Raw genomic sequence first — 14,300 nt, 5'->3', positions numbered from 1 at the left:
ACCTCCCAAGCAGCACAACCACACCCCCACTCCCAAACCCCCAATCCCAGGGCTCATCACCGCTCAACAAAGCCAGGACAGCACCGCTGCCGCGACCCTCTCCCCTCAGCCCCAACATCCGCGACAAGGGCCCGCCGGCGCGGTCCACAGCGCCCCAACACGCCAAACGAAGGGAGACCCCCGACCACCCCCACGAACCTCCACCGCGGACACGAGAGAGAACCCGCCACAGGACGGAGACATCACCCTATCAAGAAAAACACGGAACGCCTCGCGACAAGGGCCCCAACCGACGCGCCACCCCCGACCACGCACGAAGCCATCCGACCCGCCAACACCCATTCCTGCCCTCCTTGCCACCCCCCCGTATCCCCAAACGGTCCACCAACCCCCCACCCAAGGAGCCACATGCGGGCGCGACAGTCAAAGCCGCAATTTGCCAAAAAGACATGTGCCACATCATCAAAAAAAAAAAAAAAATTCACTACAGATATATTAAATTGGTCCTCTGCAGCCATATATTTCAACATTCCAATGCATTGAACTTAGCAGAAGAATATTTTTTGTTTTTCTCCCTCTACACAATGACACTCAATCTTTATGTGTTATCGAACGCGTTTCTTATAAAGCATTATTACATTTATCAAGGTAATGCTATTCTGTTTCAGTTTTTCAGCAAGTAATGGTGAAGTAAAACATTCAAGTGATCACATTTCTAATAGCTTCAGAGTCGCGAGTAGGGAGGGGGGGGGGGCAGGTAGGGTCTCGTGCTCTGGGCGCTGGACCAGAGGGGGCACAAATTTCATTCTCAAACCTTACCTTCAACATTACAAAGGGGCGCCAAAATGCGCACTTGTCCCGGGTGACCAAGCATCTAGTTGCGGCCCTGACTAGCTTTCATCCGTACTAGATGAGTTAGATGACCTTGGTGACACGATTCAGCAAAATACAGTATTTGCTCAGCATGCAGAGTGAAAGTATTTATAACGTTACTGGTCAAATTGACTGATTATGTTCCTTCTAGGTATAACCAAAATTATCCCGGCTGTTTTTTTTTTTTTTAAATTGATGTTAATTTGACAGTATAGCCCATTCAAACCCTGCATGCACAAATGTCGTGGTTGCTTTATCTCACTGTAGAATTTTTTTATATTTTTTTTAAACCTCAGAAAGTTAAGCCCTGACTTATAGGATTGCGTAAGTTTTGAGTTAGAAATAGGTGGAATTTGAACTTTTTATGCTTTTATCAGAGGCAGGGCCGGACTTAAGCAGGTGCGAAGGGTGCGGCCGCATCGGGCCGCTAAATTTAGATTACATTATTTGGCTTCTCAACCTCTTAGCAAAGCAATAGCTTAAAATTCAGTCCAAGATAGAGAACCCCTAAGGTTGAGGGCCTGGGTAAATAATCGGTTTTCTAGCACTGAGAGCCCCAAATCTTCGAATGCCTGGAGCGCAGTTGCAATTTTTTCACTGGGAAGCGGACACTTTTGTCCATATTTATTGCCAAATGGAATTTTTTATGATTACGAAGGAGTTTTAAGTCGTTCTCGGGCACCGGAGTATCCGTGGACACCCTGTGGTATTGGAAAACCCCTGTTCAGAGGGGCCGCCGCAAATTTTTTTGCACCGGGCCGCAAAATACTTAAGCCCGTCCCTGATCAGAGGGCAGCACTTTCAGGGGAAGGGGTTTACATAAAATTTAGCAATAAAATTCTAGAAAAAATTATAGGTGAATATACCCTGCATAAAGTATTGGCTGAAATATTTTGAATGAAGTAAATTATTTCTTCAGAAAAAGAAGGTTAAATATTTAAAAAAATAAACTTGCTGATACTTACGTTTTTAATGTATTTTTTGAGTATCAAAAATGTAAAATCTTCTTGAAAATTCCAAAAAATGAATGCTCGGGTCAGAGGTGGATAATGTTTCAGTATTTTTATCGAAAGTGAAATTTCAGCAATTTGAACAATCCGATTCGTTATGAAAATCGAGCGAGATCTTTGTTGTTATAGTCAAGCGATAGGGTAAAATAATTAAACTAATTAAAAAACGAAACATTCTTTGACGGATAATTTTTCGAATATAATTTATAATTCAGTATTGATTCTGCGGTTTATTATGTTAGTACAGTAAAACTCCTCTTTACGGACAAATCTTTTTTACGGCCAAATAATAATTTCCTCTCGTATAAAAAAAATTATGCATTTCATACCCCTGATTAAACCTCCAGTCAACCCTCTTTTACGGATGAATGTTTTTGCCTCACCGGTGTCCGCAAAAGAGAGGTTTCACTGTAATAAGTGGTCCTGCAACTTCCTCTTAAACATGGGTAGACTATACCAACAGAGTTCGTAATGGCCACTGCTGTTCCTTAAGATCCGTACTGTCCTTTTTTTCATATTATTGCACTCTTGAGAATCGGGAGGGCGATCATCCCCTCTGGATACGCGCCTGTTTTAACGGTGATTAACAAGTCATTCTGACTATCGGAACTTTTCTGTTTCCAGTCGAGAAACATAGATATTATTTATCTACTTGGTCGTGTTAAATTCCGGGAATAAATACCGAAACCATTTTCACCGGAGCCGCAATCTTTTCCGGAACAGTTAATTAATCCTTCCTACGGAGAAACGACCGGATCATTTTCAGAAAAAGATAACAAAAATCTGGTTTTCAATTAAGAGCTTTCCGCGGAATATCGATTTGCCGAGAACCGTGTCTGGAAATCCGATATTAAAAGCAACATCCTGGGGAATAATGAGCCTTATCAAATAGTGTTATTTATTATTATTTTGGTGTTCCGTTCACCGTAAATAATGGCGAGGATTTCGTTTTCTTTTCTTCTTGAACTGGAGCCAAAAAGTTTTGTATAAAAATGTATTTGGACCAACTTTTTTACTCTTTTTCCTACTTATACTGTTCGTTTATGAAAGAAAGAAAAGTTTTTTGTTGATTGAAAAAAGAGTTTTTCCTCTTCTTTTAAATAACATTTCTTTGCTTTACTTTTGGGAGAAACCATCGTTCTCTCAAGAGATTGATGATGATGGCCCGGAATCATGTTGACGGAAGATGTCGGCGGGATTTCCCGACATGAAATGGCGACCTACATCTTTTCTTTTTTGTTTGAAACACTCAAACATTTATTTCTATGTTTTTATTTAAAAAAAACCGCTTTCTTGACCACCCATAACTGTGTTGACCGAACTTAACGGTTTGAAAAAATCTGTCCTGGTGGCATATTGGCGAACCTTACATTGATACAAGTGGGGAAGATTTTATGCAGACGTACGGAGGAGATTTTTACACTCTCCTATCGGCCAAGCTCTCGTCCTTTACAAGATATTACCGGTTAAACTATTTCAAATTAATGCTTATGTTTCATCTAATTAAATTTCTTGACCGCACAAGCAAACTTATTATAACCTTATAAACTCATAAATGTACTCGTTCCACCATTCTCCAGAATTAACTTGTTTTTTGCAATAATACTATCTACATATGCAAGGGCGAAGTAACATTATAAATGATTATTTTGGGTACTGAAGTAGCGAGGGCATGTGTGAGCGCCGGAGCATTTTGTGTTCTTGAAACAGAAAAGAGAACGGTTATATCAAATTACAACTTATCATGGAGGCGAGATAATTTCTGCGATCTCGGGACTTGGTTCTTTCATTGATGTGTGTGTGTGGGGAGGGGGGGGGAGGAATAGGGTTATTATTATTATTCTTTTGGGATGTCCTTGAGGAAAAGATGCTGTTGTTTTCTTTTCGTGGACGTGGTGCGCCATCTAGTGGCCCGAAAGAGAATCAAGTCCTACTCGTCTGTTGTGATGATGTGACACGTGTTTCCCTGAGATTTTCCGTTATTTCTCTGCTGTATCTCTTATTTATTATTATTTTTTTTATGAAATTTTTATTCTTATTTAAATTGAGTATTAAACTAATTTTTCCCCTAACGTATAAATTCTTTCTGTGGCAATATTTCCTGCCCGGGCAAAAATTTCTTTAGCAATGACCGACCAGGACCATTTCTCCCAATTTTGTCAATTCTTCTTTTCTCTCATACACAAAGCACACACTCACAGGTTAACACAACAATTTTTCCCTTCTTCATAGACCGTTCAAGGCCCGTTTGTAATCCAACAGTCAGCCCTCACGGAGCTAGGAATGGGGGTAAAACTTTGATTCTGGTCTGGTCTGGTGGCAATATTTCCTGCTCAGACATTTTGGAAAGCTTTTTTGAAGGGATTGTGGCAATCAGGGGCGTCGGAAGTATTTTCGACCAGTGGGTGCTCTCCCCCGCCCCCCCCCCCCCCCGGCGAACGCCCGTGGGAGTCAATCAAAATTGAAAACGTATTTGTAAAAATAAGTATTAAAAAAAACACAAATATATATTTTGTATAAATTCTGTATATGATGGGTGACTTGAGCCTCGGGGCAAAAGTCTCACCATGCGAAACGCCATTGGTTACGCGTCACTTTGGCGTATGAGCCGCATAAGTAAAGCGATCCCGAATAATTCGCAACTGTGTTCCTAGCTAGATAAAATGCATAAAAGATTAGTTTTCTCCGAGAGATTATACAAATACACCGCCAACAGGCAAACTGCCCAACGAGGTGGCTGATTTAAGAACATCATGGATCCCCGAGCCATTTTTTGGAGGCCCTACCTACTACTGCTACACCACACATGCGATATTGATGTGTGGCAATCATTCTGGCCAGCAGTAAACATAGGTAGTACTGTATTTTTACTCGCTATCTAACATGCAAAAAAAAAGACGACGACTAAGGCAATTAGCACAATGCCGTTGCTGTAGGCACAACCATGCTAATAACATCCAATCACAATAAAGAATTGGCCATTGGCAAAATCGAACCACCAAAAAAATCTTCTCAAAACAGCTGGTTGTCGGAAAACTTCACTGATCGTTTAGTAGCATTTTTAGCGTTGGCGAAAATAAAAGAACTTCGGGAAAAAAAGAAAGAGGAATATCAATGGTTTCAAAATCTCCTTTCCATCCTTGGAGTTACTTACATCCACCTCTCACAAATATATCCGCTGCTACTTCCGCACCCAAGGGGATGTCGGTCAAACTGAAAGACCCCGTCTTTGCATATGCTCTTTGGAATTCCTTCACTAATTGTAATAGCCACGAGCACTTTTTGATGTTATCAGGGTTTGAAACTGAAAGCTGTTTCTTCTCCCACGAAATGTAAGTTTCAGGAAGGTAAAAAAATCATGTTTCCCATTTCAGAAGAAAAGGATTTCTTTTACGAAAATTGCGGTCCCCCCTAAATTTTGCGACCTGGTGGGACCGCACCTTTCGCAACTGCCTAGGTCTGGTCTGCTTCAACAAAATGGAAAATGGAAAAACAGCGAGATTACTATCGGTTTGAGAAAGGGGTCTTCCTTCTGTCACACGAAACCCATGTAATGGTCACAGATGCATACCCCTTTAAAGAATAATATTCGGTATATAATAAAAGAATAAAAAGTGAATCGTTTCCTCATCCAAGATCACTGACCCTCCTGAAATCCTTCGGTAGAACAGAAATAAAAAATGTTCGAGCCCACGTGATCATGCGCAGGGCTACCGTTAAACAGAGATCTAAAAATCATACCCCCAACTGATGGGGCTAACAGGGCTCCTACCAAGAATGAAAATTTGTTTTGGCACTTTCCCCCAAATTTCCCACCACGAGCCGCCAATTCTACCTTGGAAATACTATATACAGCGGCACCCTGTCTTGGCCGATCTCGTGGCACACCCCTTTCAATTAGGAACCGTGGCTGTACTGGGCACTGTTTGATTTCCAAACAAAAATATTGCACCTGAAGAGTGCGCAGGAAGGGACGAAGACTGGGCCTCCACGTGATCAGAAATAAATAACTAAAAAAAAGTTCAAAATATTAAGAAAATTTAATTAAAATATCATATTGGTATATAGAGAAAATACCCATATATGATATTTTAATTAAATTCTTTCATCTTAAAATGCTAATTTTTAAGGTTAGTACCGCGAGATTTTTCGGAAGATATTCCCTGTATCTGTATCCTTCCTCCCTATGGCCTCCCGCAGCAGAGCCTCAGACTAAACTTTTCATGTGCCCTTCTATAGTTAATTTGCAATGTGCAAAACAAAAAATGATAAGAGAATTGTCCCGGACTGAAACCCTGTTAGCGAGCTGCTCCTGCCCAATATAGAGGCTTTTGCTATACATTAATGTAACGAAGTTTTTTTACATAAACAAATTTAGATATCAGTGGTTCTAAAAAGTGCACGTTGCTGTTCCCAGTGGGTTCACTGTGACTTTGCAACATTGATGCGTGCCTGTTCCGTGCTCTAAATTGATTTCTTTCAGCACTTCTAAAAGGCAGAGGAGAAACGATGGCTAGGACCAGGGCCCCACAAGGGTGAGACTGACAGGGCTCCAGCCCTGGGACCGGGACGATTCTCGTCATTTTTTGTTTTTCCCCCTATAAATTCATTTTAAAGGGGCCCGTGAATGTCAGGTTGCGGCGCCCCGCAAAAGATGACAGAGCTCCATAGATTCGTCTCTTTTATTTATTTATCAAATTTACTGATTTATTTTATTTTCTTCGAGTGACTGTGGAGCCCTTCCCGAAGTGCACATCGAGCCCCAAGGACTCCGTGGAGCACCGATTGAGAACCGCTGGTCTAAAGAAATAAATGCACGCATAATTGCACCACTGTCAAGACTTGTAAGCAAATTATCCCATATCTGTCGGCATAGGCGTACGCTGAATTTTCTCGAAGGGGGGGGGGGGGGTTTACGTTTTTTCCTGCAAAATAACACTATAATCTTGGCTCATGGCAAGGGGGGGGAAGTTGGGGTTCTATACCCCCCCCCCTTTGCGTACAAAAACGTCTGCCGGTATCAGTCATAAACAAGGAGACAAATTTCCTTTAAAAAATCTTTGCAGGCATTCATATATTCGAGTGAAACGTGTGTCTGCATCACCCCATCAATGCAGAATTTCATTTATTGTAAAATACTTTTACCCTGAGGTGAAGGAAGGACGCCTGCGTGCAGGGCCGCAACTAGATACTTCGTCACCTGGGCAAGCCGGAATTTTGGCACGAAGAATGAATTCGGCACCCCTCCTGGTTCAGCATTCAGGGCACCAGACCCGCCTGCTACCCTCTAGTTGCGCCCCTGCCTGCGTGGACAGAATCGTAAAAAGCGGGTGTGGGCTCCAAAAATACCCATCGTAGGTGCATGAAGCTGTAGGAATAACCACTGGATAAGTAGAGCAACAGGACAGAACAAGAGGTATAGGAGGAAGAAAAAAGATTTTTCATTTTTTGTTAGGTTTTTCTTTACTGCAAAACACTGTGGGTGCTCCAGCAGCAGCAGCAACCCCTCCCCGGTAATGACGCCACACCAAAACATATGCATCTGGATACCCTCCATCCCTTAGGCAAAACAGGGAAAACGGACACAAGCAGAAATGTGAGAAAACGCGGGGGGGGACACACTACAGTAAAATGTTTGCTGTATCGGCGCCTAAAGGCTCTATCAATTGTGATGGCAGTGGGGACTCCAGCAAGATTCAAGACTCATAGAAAGGAAAAGCAGGCAGTTTTTCCTTTAATTTTTTATTTCCGTGTTCGATATTTACGGAAAAAAATCAGTAATCGATATTGGAGGTTTTTATTCCTGAATCAATTCTGTGGGTGCTCTGCCCCGTTCTACAAGAGAGTGTGGGTGCTCGAGCACCCACAGCACCCCCGGCTCCGACGCCACTGGCTGGCAATTCGCCTGGTTAATATGACTGAAGAAAAACATTCTTAAATCTGAACGGCACTCTACAACAACCCAGATTTTAAGGGTTGTTTAATGCCTACAAACAGCAGAATTTACGTAGAAACTGCAGCAATTGCGTTCTTCGATATGACAAAATCTTTAGACAAAATTTGGCATGATGGTTTTTGGTATATAATCTTATTTTTGTGAACTTACCATTCTGCATTATTAAGTTTGTAAAACAATATCTTGACTCGCGTATTTTTCGAGTCCAGATAAACGATATCACATCTAATCCAAGACCTATCAGGGCCTCAATTGCTGAGGGCAGTGTCTTTGGTCCTCTGCTGCATAATTTGTACATGCGTGATTTCCCAGTGGCACCAAAAGGAAAAACTGTTTTCATGTGGGGAAACTGGAAAAAATTGAGCTTCCCCCAAATTCATTTATAAACGTGCAAGAAAACATTTTCCACCCATCTGATACATAAATGCCTTGGTGTAATTTTCGGTAAACGCGCGTCTTCCGTTCGCTCATCACTGTTCTGAAGTTATTAAAAAAGCCAAACATGTCGGGGGGGGGGGGCTTAATAAAATGTGCAGGAGTAATACGGCCCTTCTTATCAACAACAAACTAATTTTGTATAAATTTATCATACCTCCTACATTACTTTACGCAGCTCCTGCCTGGATGTATGTTAGAAATCCTGCAAATTCCAGATCTTAAAAGACTCGCGACACATTTCCAGATCATTTTAGTGGCCCGCGGTGTATTTACAGATCACTCAAGTGACCCGTGGCACATTTAAATATCACTAATGTCACTCGTGGATCATTTTCCAGATCCCTTAAGTGACCTGTGGTATATTTAAAGATCGCCTGAGTGACCCGCGATACAATTCAAGACCAGTTAAATGACCCGTATAGTAAATAAAGATCTACATTACTCAACTTACCCACAGCACAGTTCAGATCACTCAAGTGACCCGCGGCGTTGGTCTAGAATAAGAAGTTAGAAAAATTAAAACCAATGAAATGGCCCGCACTCTCCTGAAGGTTGAGCACTAGGGTGGAACGAAAAAGGGTGTTTTTTCACTTTTTTTGGAAATTGATGTTGCCTGAGTAATCAAAAGATGCCTTTCAAGGTTTTAAGACGTTATACAAAAATCTAGGAAAATATTTTAATATCTTGAGGTTCCTCACGGACCCTAAAGGTCGAGCAAAAAGATTTTTCTAAGTGCACATTACGAAAATCTTTTTAAACATTATATATATATATATATATATATATATATATAATAAATCCTTTTTGGGGGGATGGGGGTTGGGACAAACCTATAACCATATTCCAAATTATAAACACACACACACACAGTTTCACGATATAGGTGTCAGGAGAATGCCTCTATTGCTTCCTCTGTTATCACACTGTTATTACATTTCACTTTTTTGCAAAATAGTCCACTTTTTTACAAACGATGGAAGAGTACTCCTTGACTTTATATTTTATTCTGATTTGAATGAAGGCTTCACGATTCTCGGTTGTTGATACAGCAAGAGATGCTTCAGTTACGAGTCGTCCGCACAGCTTTTGTGTGTGACACGGAAAATTTGGTATAGATAGAAAAGCAGGTTCAGATAATTTTTGTGGGTCCAATTCCTGATTTTTTATGATAGGTGGTTCAGTCACTCGCACTTGATCCCACGCAATTAGTTCCGAATAGTGTTTAGCAGAAAAATTTATTTTCGGAACATGGAAAATGTACGGATTTCTGCTTCTGATAATCCCTCATTTCTAATTTTTAGAATTCTCTTTTTTCCCAGTTCTTTGCCCGTATTATTTCCACAAGATATCTCTGATCTGCATTTAAATCACTGTTGTCACTATCCATTATCGGAAGGTTATTAGAGATTGGTTTAAATTATTTCACAATAGGTAATCTTTCGCAATTTTCCAAACTTTTTCCGATATCTTTTTATAAACAGTATTGGTAGCAGTTCCGTCGCATACGATCGCCATCAATTCTTTCGTATCAAAATTTCGCTTCAAAAAGTCAAAGAATTGATGACTTTATATCCCTTGCTCTACTGCTTCTTGAAGTTGTGTGACCGAGATAAATTGATCCGGGTTCCTGATTATGTGTTCTTCAGATATGGTTCTTCTATGGAAAGAATCACCTTCTTTGACATTAGCTAAGGTTTTGTCTTTTCGACCATCAAATTATATTCCTCGCACATTTTGTTCTAGGAATTTTATCTTGCAAAAGAACTTTCTGTGATGCTCTTTCACGCCTTATTTTCATCCGGTCTATTGTCACATATAGAGTTCAAACTACAATCGTAGGTTAAAGGATTAGAGATCGACACGGATTGGTTAAAATCCTGGTCACTCATATGATCACTCATCCACTCACTCGGTCGCTCGTATGATCGCTCATCCACTCTCTTGGTCACTCATACGGCCAGTTACTCATTCATACGATTACTCACATCGTCACTCATCCACGCACATGGCCCCATCCGGGACGAAATGTCATGGGTAAAATATCGCCCGAACATTTGTCCTCTTGGCCACTCACTTGGTCACTCATGCAATTACTCTCTTGGTCGCACCCTACAGTACCAAAGGATGTTCAGAAGTATCACGATTTCGAAACCCAGATTTGTCCTTGTCAGAATCTTTCCCTACGTGGAAGTAGTGTACAACAGTAACGGTGATAAAACAGCATATTGAAGTATCGGACACATCCAGCACCTCCTAGAAATAGAAGGCCTCTGCACTGTTTGCCATAAACGTTGCTAAAATCTAATGCTAAGTGGTGACGGTAGCGCAATTGCATCTGACTCCGTATGAATGAGACGTAGTTGTAGATACATTATCTTTAATTATGATGCTATATAGAAGATATTATTTACATAGTACATATATTAAGAGAGAGAAAGACGACGTTGGTGCATCTCGTGTGAGAGCTGGAGCTGAACTGATGTTCTCACACACATGGCTCTTCGGACCCTCCGAAGGGGCATCCGGTCACGTGATCATCTCGTGTTTCAGTACAGAATGTACTGAGATTCTTTCACGTGACCAGAGCGTGCTTGTTAAGAGAGAGCCAATGTACAAAGTAAAGTAATAATAATAATACATATAAGAATATATATTGAGGCTCTACAACGTCATTCAGACTACCTAGCAAGTTTGCCACATTTTGAGATACAGCATTCTATTTCGTTTCTTCTTATTTTGGCGTAGAATCTTCCTGATTGGCTCACAAATACCGCATAGTGATTGCACGAGAATGGAATTTTTTTCCCCTGAATATTCTGAGGGAAAATGGACTACTTACTGCGGAGGCCTTCTATCTCTAGGAGGTGTTCACACATCCCGCTTTACATCTCAAGGAGATAAAATGACAGCAGGAGGTCCTCCACAGAGGAGTTTGGCAACCACACATAAAAATAATTGAGTAGCGTTTGAATTTGACTGTAGATCTTTTACGTCCTGTTCTAATTGGCTCTAGTGTGCAGAAAATGACCCTGGTTCGATAAAAAAAATCAATGACCAAAGGGAAGGAAAATAAGGGGATATCAAATACCGTCTTTCTTCTGTTAAACAAAAAGCGACTTTACCCAGGACTGTCTCATCCCTTTGAAATTGCGCTTGCCGTCTTGGCTCATTGGGCGTGGTCTCGAAGCTGCGGCGTGACGTCACGACCCTGATACTTTCTTTTAGCAAAGACGACATCGCGCGTTTTACTTTTTATTTGCTTATTTCACTATTTTTAAGTGAGAGATTTCTCGTTCATGGTGCTATTTTTAGTGTCCCAGGTATGTGCATGTAATAGTTTCTTAATCTAATCTGAGAAATGAATTGAATCTAACCAATAGCCACCGAGTTATAATGTATTTTGAAGCATGTCTAATAATGTCTATTAGCATTCAAAATAATAATAATTTGAAACATTAGTATTTTTTTAATATATTTTTTTCCCACGGGGCGTCGGAAGTGTTAGAAACTTGTGGGTGCTCGTCTTGAACTTCACATAGGAAATTTCTGAATCAATTCAGTGGGTGCTCTCTCAGACCCATACTATAAATTAACGTGGGTGCTCGAGCACCAACAGCACGGCCGGCTATGACGCCACTGGTTCCCATGTTTTTATGTTGCAGTTGTATTGGTAATAACGAAGTCAACACATCTAAATGTTACAACTAATTCAAATGAAAGCAAAACGTAATAAAAAAATTTAATTATTTAAGTTATTTTATCACTGTTCTGAATAACCGTAATTAAAATTTTCGGTTATTAGAAAGTTCAGAAGATATAATAGAAATTATCTTTCTCTAGTTGACTTTCAATAAACTCAATAGAAGTTGACTAAACGTGTACGTGATTAAACAAATTAATCTGAGACAAATATTCGTAGTGGAAGTACCTCATAAGCAAGTGCCAAATTTCTTATTTTAAATGTTTAAGTGACTCAACGAAGCAAGCCAACAATTATACAAATACTAATGACAGTAATCGAAACGATAACTTTGAAAATAATTTCCTAAAATGTGAGCAATACAGTGATTGTGCAAAATACCGACTCCGACCCACCATGAGACAGCCCTAGTAAAAACCCCTGACTTTACTGCCCACTAACTCAGGTCATATCGCCATGCAGCAATTTGATACCGATAGAGTTAGATCGGAAATGAAGGCGTCATCTATCCGTGGTCGCCTCAGGTTCGTCGAGAAAAAACTTGTTATCTCTGTTTTCTTACCCATCCCAGGATCGAACCCGCGAACCTGACAGAAACCTTCATGGTGATAGATGAGCATCTTACTACGGTGCCACTTGGGCACTAATGAAAAAGCTGGCTCCGCCCTCAGGTGGTTGATCTGCAGGTTGGGGGGCGGGGGCATGCTCGGCTAAGGAGCACTCTATAAAATTTCTGGGCTTGTAAAATATCCCATCTTGGAAATAAGAGGCGAGATATCTCGGCATTGCCGAAACACAATGCATCATGTTGGACAGGATATTTCGCCTATCTATGGTGGCACAGCACTTTCATAACTTCATGACATCACGTGGTTCTATCAGTATAAGTCATTACTTTGGATACCTTCAGCCCGGACACCCTGACACCCTGCATTTATATAGAAACTTTCTCCGACACGGTGTTACCCCTCCCCCCCCCCGCACCAACAGCACAATAGCTGAAATCGACAAAAGTCGATAGATCCTGGGTCATTATTTCGAAATTTCGAGTTTTAAAACTCAGTTTTCAAAGATTACGGACGCATATGGTTAAAAAAAGTAATACCGACATTCAGTAAATTTTGCCGTGTACGTTTTGAAAAGAATGTAAAATTGGCATTAAGTACACGCATGTGCGAAATTAACATACAATTCGCGGTTAGTGTATACAATAATTAAATCCGACACCTCTCCGGTGGTAAAATGGCATAAAATGTATGGTTGATAATAAAGCAAATGGATTGGAATGAAAGCCGAACAGCCCTGCGCGGTGACTGTCCTCAATTTATTTGGAATTGACGAAAATCAGATCGAAATGTGGTAAGTTAATGGTCAAATTGAAATAAGATTTGACGATGTTTTGTTTTGCATCGGTGTGATCCACGCGAGTGCTCATTTTGTATGCATGTATGTAATGATAAAAACAACCAATATTCCAGAAAATCTGCAAATTGGCCTCGAAGCTTTCCATCGGAGACTGCGCCGGAGGACACAGACCTGAAAATCGGGACAAGAACCGGGACGTGGCCATCGTTCCACGTAAGTAGCATCCAATATATTTTGTAAGCCGAGAAATTGTTCACTTGGTTTCACCGGTCATAAAGTACTAAAGGGTTGGAAAAAAAATCTTAATGAAAAGAAAGTGTAACACCTACTGCCATCAAGAAAAAAAGAGAGAGAAAATTGCACAGTGTGAAAGTGGGTGTCTGCCACAAAATATCCCGCTGCCTGTTAGTTTCGAATTCGGTGCCTGAATAGTTAATTGCTGAAATTCTGCGGCAAGTATAAAAACATAGTTGCGATGTCAGTGACGTTATAGCGCATGAAACTTCGGTATGGAGCATAAAAATAAATCATATGCAGTCCGCTGCTATATTATTTATTTTAATCACATCGGGAATCGGATTTTCTGATAGCAATTACCAAATGATAATTATATCCGAAAAGGGTCTCGTTTGCAAGTATTGTGAACGTACATCCCGTAGAATGGGTATTGCTAAAGCGGGACAACTTTGTTTTTCTTCCCCACATAATTGGTTGTAAAATGTTCAATCGTTTCCCACTTTTTTTTTTAAATGGGACTCCCCCCGAGCCCAAAATATTCCTGCATTTTTGTTTTTCAGCCATTGGGAGACGTTAGAATAGAACAGTTTAATGTATATCACGAATTACGGTATTTCTCAATCATCAGTTTTTCTTAATGCACAATGCGTTTCATACATCCCTTGAGTCTCGAAAAAAAAAATTTTGAATCTTGATCAACTGAAAGAAACCGATCAATAAC

The 14,300-nt window shown here is 40.6% G+C and overlaps 1 protein-coding gene across 1 annotated transcript in view; it reads left to right on the top strand.

The window, feature by feature from the left end:
• LOC149065423 (receptor-type tyrosine-protein phosphatase kappa-like) overlaps positions 1 to 14,300 on the top strand; it is a 158,903-nt gene that overhangs the window by 98,907 nt on the left and 45,696 nt on the right. The window contains exon 10 of the mRNA XM_089254171.1: positions 13,456 to 13,555. Coding sequence (XP_089110297.1) covers positions 13,456 to 13,555 — 100 coding nt within the window. The remainder of the gene's footprint in view (positions 1 to 13,455; positions 13,556 to 14,300) is intronic.

Source organism: Pholcus phalangioides, unplaced genomic scaffold (genome assembly GCF_987345545.1).
Source record: "Pholcus phalangioides strain wild (caught in Gottingen) unplaced genomic scaffold, Ppha-v1.0 ptg000040l_1, whole genome shotgun sequence".
Lineage (NCBI taxonomy): Eukaryota > Metazoa > Arthropoda > Arachnida > Araneae > Pholcidae > Pholcus > Pholcus phalangioides.
The sequence above is the reverse complement of the archived record's forward strand: the minus strand, read 5'-3'. Positions and strand labels throughout refer to the sequence as shown.